Raw genomic sequence first — 7,660 nt, forward strand, 5'->3', positions numbered from 1 at the left:
ACATAGATAGATGATAGATAGATAGATAGATGGATAGATAGATAGATAGATAGATAGATAGATAGATAGATAGATAGATATCCTATAAGTTCTACTATGCTAGAGAGCCTTGAGTAATAATACATTAGGGTAAAAGGACATTTTACTCTTTTATTTTATTTTTTATTTTTGGAGACAGGGTCTCTCTGTGTAGCCCTGGCTGTCCTGGAACTCACTCTGTAGACCAGGCCGGCCTCAAACTCACAGAGATCCTCCTGCATCTACCTTCTGAGTGCTGGGATTAAAGGCGTGTGACACCACCACCTGATGGAAATTTTACTCTTAATGTATTGAATCAGAAGGAAAACAAGTACATTTTAAAAGAAGCGCTTTTGAAATTATATGGAATGCTTCACAAATGTGTATGAGGCCAGATGAAGGCATTAGGTACCCTGGAACTGGAATTAAACCTCCTAATAGAAGTGCTGGGAACTAAATCCTGGTAACTGAGCCATCTCTCTCCAGTCTCTGACTTTGAACCTTTGATCCTCCTGCTTATGACTCCCAGTGATCACCCGCCTCCACTTTCCCGATAGCGCCCAGGGCTTTGCACATGCTCTGTTGACACTTGACAGTGTGCTAAATCTCCATCTCCACCCCTACACGTTTGCAGACTCCTCCTTACAGCCCTGAAATGTCTCAGTGCTCCCGATGCTCGTGGGAAACTCCTGCCTAGAATTCAGTGCCAGCGTCCTGTGCTTCACGGTGCCCCCCACCATGAGAGCGTCCTGTGCTTCACGGTGCCCCCACCATGAGAGCACCCTCAGGGTAATGACTTCACTGGAATCACTCCTCTTCCCCCAGTGCCCAGCAGGTGAGCCACCATTTAAAAATTAATCCTGGTGGTCCCAGAGAGCTGGCTTAGAGGTTAAAATGCATTTATTCCAGTTCACTCCTCAGCACCCATGTCATGTGACTCATGACTCTTGCTCTAGGAATACCCAATTTCTTTGCCCTCTCCAGGCCCTGTGCCCATGTGTACACACCACAGACACACACATACGCATAATTAATACAAATAAAATCTTTAAAAATAAGTGTTGCTGCCTCGGTCAATAAACCTCATGTGATTACAACAACAACAAAAAAAAAGTGTTGCTGCCTGGCATGGTGGCATACAACTTTAATCCTGCACTTGAGAAAGGCAGGGGTCTCTGTAAATCTACAAAGTGAGCTCCAGGCCAGCCAGGGTTCCATAGTGAGACTTTGTCTAATACATACATATACACATACATACATGCTAGAGCCTCAGACCTGTAATCCCAATCCTTGAGACACTGAGGTTAAGGGCATAGTTGCAAGTTTGAGACTAGCCTGTGGTGTAGGAGGTCCTTCTGTTTGTGTGTTGCTTTCATTGGTTAATGGATAAAGAATTGGCCTAGTTGATAGGATGGAACTTAGGTAGGCGGAGAAAACAGAACTGAACACTGGGAGAAAGAAGGGCAGAGTCAGAGAAGCCATGAATCCTCTGCCTGAGATGGATGCAAGCCACAGCCATGTGGCAATACATATATTATTGGAGATGGATTAAACTAATATGTAAGAGTTAGCCAATAAGAAGTTAGAGCTAATGGCCAAGCAATGTTTTAATTAATATGGTTTCTGTGTGGTTATTTCGGGTGTAAGCTAGCTGGGCGGCCGGAACAAACAAGGGGCCTGCTCCTTGCAACAAGCCTGGACTACATATTGAGCCAAGGCAAGACCCTGCCTCAAAAAATAAATAATAAATAAAGGCCTGAAGAGCAATTACTGTTCTCACAAAGTACCTGTTTCCAGCATCCACATGGTGGTTCACAACTATCTGTAACTCCAGTTCCATGGGATATGATGCCCTCTTCTGGCCTCCAAGGGTTCCTGCATGCATGTGGTGCACATAAACTCATAGACAAACATATATACTATAAATAAAATAAACAGATCTTAAGATAAATAAATAAATACACATTAGAGAAAAAGACCAATAAAAAGGAGACAAGCCCAAGGCCAACAGTGGGAAATCTTTACTCTTTCCTGAGCACGTGTACCCCATGGGCTAAAAACCCGCAGAGAATGACAGCAGCAGGTGTGTGGTCGCCACACGTATGTTAGCTGTATAAAGCGTTCATACAAACTGCTCATTTACACATGAACACTAGTACTGACAGGCTGAGGACTCCTGGAGCCAGGGCCTTGCTGAACACTGAGGTGGCAGGAAGCCTGCTGAGGCCTGCAGGGGAGAGGGGCAGAGCCCGGTGCTGAAGGACAGCTCTCTGGGAAGGAAGAAGCCACCTGCAGGTAAGCCAGGGCTGCCAGGCGCTGCTGCACACACTCCGCCGTCAGCCGTGCTTCCGGGTCTGCGTCCCAGCAGTCTTCTAGGAGCTCCCTCAGCCCCTCGGGGTCCTGGAGGAAGAGACTAGATCAGGCCTGGCCCAGAGTGGACATTGCAGTGCTCACTTCTCCCATGGCTCAACCCCACCCCACCAACCATGACCCCACAGTCTGCAGAGCCCTGCTGACCCCACCGACCCTGACCCCACACTCCGCAGAGCCCTGCTGACCCCACCGACCCTGCCCCCACGCTCCGCTGACCCCACCGACCCTGACCCCACACTCCGCTTGTGGAGCACCCTCAGTCTCATCCCCTAAAGTCCAGGCCCATGAGGTTTGTCCTCTGTGACAGACTCCCTGAATATCAATCAAAGGGTCGACTTTTTCCTCTGAGGATAATTCAGGCTGACAACTTAGATGCTGATGGAAAATTCTGTAGGGCCCTGACCTCCCTTATTCCTGGAGTGCTTCTTGAGGACAATTTCCGGTCAGCATGACTAAGCATTTAACCCTTATTCCTGGAACGTATTCAGTTTCTAGTCAGATGACTAGCATTCTGTTGGTTCCTGTTTTCCCCTTGCCCCACCTGGTTAAGTTCCTATATAAGGGCTTCCCCAAGGATGAATAAACGGCATTCGGTTGATCTCCTTTCGAATGACCCTGGTCTCTCTGTGTGTTCTTTTCAATCTCCAGGCCCTTGCCCGACTCGCGCGTGAACTGTACCAAAGGTGTAACACCAAATTGGGTGTTACAAAATTCCTCTCCTTCCTCTAACCAGTGTGTCCTGCAGACAAAGCTTGCCTTGCATGAGCTAACCCAACAGACATTTGTATGGTAGAGATTTCATGCAGGACAGTGTACAAAAGAGTATCTCTCAGGAAATATCTGGGAAGGACTCTGCACCTTCCCTGCCAGGCAACTCTTCTAATCTTGTCACACCTAGAACCCAGTCACACCTAGAGCCCGGTCACACGGAGAACCCGGTCACACAGAGAACCCGGTCACACCTAGAACGAGACCCATTGTGCCTAGAACCCTGTTCCACCCAGAACTAGCTTTAATTGGTCCACAGCAGAAATGTAGCTGTATAGTACAAAACGACGGGGCACTGGATTGAATTTGGGGGCCCACAGTACTGAAAGAGACACTGTCACGGGGCAGAGCTCCGAGAGGGGGAAAGGCCAGAGAGAACTTCCTAGAGGAGGACACTGAAGGAGAGCTAACGAACGGAGTCAGGGGGTGGCAATATAAAAGGCTCCACGGGAGGGTGGGTGTGTGAGACGTAGAGAAGACAAGGCAAACCGAGGGCAAATACAGCAGAGAAGCCCCTGAAATGCATAGCCAGCCCCCTCCGAGTCCTGTCTGCGGAGCCTGTGCTTCTTACTGTGGTGGGGCAGCTCCAGGTGGACGGGATGCGGGGGCGCCGCCTCTCCTCTACTGCCAAGGCCCAGAGCTCACAGGCACTGGGATTGCTGCCCAGTTCCGCCTCATAGGCCAGTTGAAAAGGTGGTGGTCTGCGGTCTGGAAAAGCATAGGCATTATGTTCACCCACCATGGTTAGGGGCTCTCAGGTAGAAAAACTAGTCAGGCTAGGAGGTAGGAGGGACACTGGGGGTGCAGACTTTACCAGGCCTCAGATCAGAACAGCGGCTCAGGATCTCCCACAAGAGCAGAGCCAGGGAGTAAATATCTGCTCTCTGAAGGGCTGTGCCCCAGTCCTGTAGGTCGAGAGTCCTGTCCAAGAGCTCCGGAGCCATGTACCTCTGCGTGCCAGCCTGGAGAAAATGTAAGGACCAGAATCACCTCCACGGAAACCTGCCCTGCAGCGCTGGTCCACGGCCCGACCGCTAGCAAAACTACAGCGTTGCCACAGCAATGGTTATATGCTCATCAGCATCACCATCATACCAAGCCTCACACTTATTAAAAAACACTCACCTCCAAAATGACAGCTGGGCCTCCGGGTTGAGTAGCGGCTGAGGCAGGGGGCTGGGCAAGGCCAGGGAGCACCAAAGCAAGGCCCAAGTCGCCAATGGCACATGACCTATCTTCCCTAACGAGCACATTCTGGCTGCTCAAGTCTCGGTGGGCAATACCTGGTTTATATTGACCTGTGGAGAAATCCAAGGTTTATGAAACACAGGTCATCTGGTTTTCCTGAGAAGACAGAACAGGACACAGTGATGTGGCTCCTGCCTCCCTGCTGCCGGCTCACTTACCATCCTGCCAGCGCTCCTCATGGAGAAATGCCAGGCCCTCAGCCAGGGACAGAGCCATCCTCAAGGAACTTCCCCAGTCACTGGTGTACTGAGTCAAGTAGTGGCACAGGGAACCCTGGAGAAAAGCAGAGGGAAGAGCCGGGCACATGGATAGGGAAGATCATCCTAGGGTCAGACCCCGCACACACCAGCCTACACCTCCGCAGCAGAGAGAGACGCCCTGGCAGAACCAGGTCAAGACACCACAGACAATCAAGGCCTAAGAAAATGCATCAGTCAAAGTGACAGGAAAAAAATAGTAATTATAGTTGGCTGTGATACTGTATGCCTGCCATCCCAGCACTGGGGAAACAGAAGGAGGTGGCTCATGAACAGGCAGGCCAGGGTGGGTTACAGGAGACCCTGCCTGAAAGTGCACGCACACACATACACACACGCATGCACTCACTCACGCATACACACAGAAATAAAAAATAATAATTTTTGCCGGGCGGTGGTGGCGCATGCCTTTAATCCCAGCACTTGGGAGGCAGAGGCAGGCGGATCTCTGTAGGTTTGAGACCAGCCTGGTCTACAAGAGCTAGTTCCAGGACAGGCTCCAAAACCACAGAGAAACCCTGTCTCGAAAAAACAAAATAATAATAATAATAATTTTAGCCAGATATGGTAGCATATGCTTGTAATCTCAGCACTCAAGAAGTTGAAGCAGCAACTTACTAAACCTGGATGGAGGTGGGCGGTCCTTGGACTTCCCACAGGTCAGGGAACCCTGATTGCTCTTCAAGCTGATAGGGAGAGGGACTTGATCGGGGCAGGGGGAGGGAAATGCGAGGCGGTGGCGGGGAGGAGGCAGAAATCCTTAATAAATAAATTAATTAAAAAAAAAAGAAGTTGAAGCAGGAAGCAGGGGAGGGGGAGGTGTGGGGGAAGAAGTAGCTTAATTCAGTGGTACTGAGTGTTTACTGTGATGCGAGCCCTTCAAACAGGGTTTCCTATAGTCCCCATGTGGACTGCAGTGTGACGGGGTTCTGATCACCCTGATTTCCCCTCTCATGTGTGGGGTATGTGTCCGTGTGTGGGTACACGGTACATGTGGGGGCAGAAGACAGCATGCTCTAGTTGGTCCTCTCCCTTCACCACATGGGTTCCAGGGACTGAACCAGGTCTGCAGGTTCCATGGAAGCACCTTTACCTACTGAACCATCTTGCTGGACCTTTTACCTTCTTTCCTTCCTTGCCCCACCCCCAGTGTTTTAGGGAGGGCCTCACTATGTATGTCTGTAACCTGGGCTGACATGGAAGTCATTAGGGTATGGCTGCCATCAAGGCACGAACTACCACACCTGGTCAGAGGTCAAGCGATGAACAGGAGTGGAGTTTGCATCCAAGCAGTGTGACTCAAGAGTCACTATCACATGCTGACTCAGAGGATTCAGGACAAAGGTAGTGCAGGCCGTCCTGGCCTGGAGGATCAGGCCTGCATAGACATGGGTGGGTAGAGCTAATGGAGGAACAGCTGGGACCAGGCCACTCGTTACATGGTGAGCACCTTTGGGTGTGCCGGCAACTTTGCCCAGGCAGCACTGTGACTCAGGAAGAGGTGATCATGATATAAGGGGAGAAGACAGTAAGTGCCACAATATAACAATAAACTGGATGCCATGGCTGTAAAGCCATCATGACTGCAGTACTGGTGACAGGCAGACGACACTGCCTGGCTCATCCTTTGTTTTCATTAAAAAAAGTCTAAGGGACTGGAGCAACGGCTCAGCAGTTACACTGCCTGCCCTTCCAAAGGATTGAGTCTCCAGCACCCACACAGCAGCTCATCTGGAACTCCAGCACTGCTCTCTCTCCCGGCTTTCACAGGCATCAGGCACACACATGGGTTAAACAACTATAATGTTGTATTGTTATTGTTGTTAGAGGAAGGGGTGGTCTTTGGGAGCATGTGTGGAGGGCAGAGGACAACTTTGTGGCATTCTCTCTTTCCGCCTTTACTGAACTTAGGTCCCCAAGGCTTGCACAACAAGAATCTTTACAGCTGAGCCATCCCCTCCCCTCATGTCAAATCTTATTATTCTTTCTTTCTTTTAAATATTTATTTATATATGTATGCAGCATTCTGCCTACCAGAAGAGGACACCAGATCTCACTATGGATGTGCACTATGGAATGCTGGGAATGGAACTCAGCGCGCCTTGAAGAGCAGCCAGTGCTCTTCTTCCCAGTCCTCTTTTTGTTTTCTTAAGACAGGGTTTCTTTTTTTTTTCTTTTTTTCTTTTTTTCTTTTTTTTTTTTATTTTGTGGTTTTTCGAGACAGGGTTTCTCTGTGGTTTTGGAGCCTGTCCTGGAACTAGCTCTTGTAGACCAGGCTTCTTTTTATTTATTATGTATACAATAGTCTGTCTGTGTGTATGCTTGCAGGCCAGAAGAGGGCACCAAACCTCATTACAGATGGTTGTGAGCCACCATGTGGTTGCTGGGAATTGAACTCAGGACCTTGGGAAGAGCAGGCAATGCTCTTAACAGCTGAGCCATCTCTCCAGCCCGGAGACAGGGTTTCTTTGTGTAGCCCTGGCTGTCCTGGATCTTGCTCTGTAAACCAGGATGACCTCGAACTGCCTCCGCCTCCCAAGTGCTGAGATTAAAAGCGTGTGCCACCACCACCTGGCTTATTATTATTTCTTTGTGGTATCCAATGCCCTTTCTGTTTGCTTTTGACACACTCGACACTTCTTTCTGTGTTTACCCATTCCTACGGCCTGTTTGTTAGTCTATAAAGTCTGTACAATTAGGGGCCAGGTGTGCTTTTGAGCATCTAGCAGCGTTTGCCTTATTGTTTATAACACTGGTTAAAGGAACAGATGAACGCATTAGACAGCTATGCCTGGATATGTATTTAACAACGACTCAGTGCTCGCTGGACGGTGGTGGTGCACACCTTTAATCCCAGGAGGCAGGGGAGCAAGCAGATCTCTATAAATGTGAGGCCAGCCTGCTGTACAGAACAAGTTGCAGGACAGCCAGAGACACAGAGAAACTGTCTCAAAAAGCCAAAAAAAGAAAACAGTTGTTCTTTTTTTTTTTTTTTT

The 7,660-nt window shown here is 49.2% G+C and overlaps 1 protein-coding gene across 1 annotated transcript in view; it reads right to left on the reverse strand.

Annotated features, from left to right (window-relative positions):
* Positions 1 to 2,055: 2,055 nt before the first annotated feature.
* Positions 2,056 to 7,660, reverse strand: part of Amhr2 (anti-Mullerian hormone receptor type 2) — a 7,813-nt gene continuing 2,208 nt past the window's right edge. Inside the window, exons 7-11 of the mRNA XM_005353809.2 lie at positions 4,566 to 4,680; positions 4,285 to 4,457; positions 3,974 to 4,121; positions 3,731 to 3,867; positions 2,056 to 2,418 (exon numbers count right to left, since the gene is read on the reverse strand). Coding sequence (XP_005353866.1) covers positions 2,158 to 2,418; positions 3,731 to 3,867; positions 3,974 to 4,121; positions 4,285 to 4,457; positions 4,566 to 4,680 — 834 coding nt within the window. The 3' untranslated portion in view covers positions 2,056 to 2,157. The remainder of the gene's footprint in view (positions 2,419 to 3,730; positions 3,868 to 3,973; positions 4,122 to 4,284; positions 4,458 to 4,565; positions 4,681 to 7,660) is intronic.

The sequence above is a fragment of the Microtus ochrogaster genome, chromosome 15 (assembly GCF_000317375.1).
Source record: "Microtus ochrogaster isolate Prairie Vole_2 chromosome 15, MicOch1.0, whole genome shotgun sequence".
NCBI lineage: Eukaryota > Metazoa > Chordata > Mammalia > Rodentia > Cricetidae > Microtus > Microtus ochrogaster.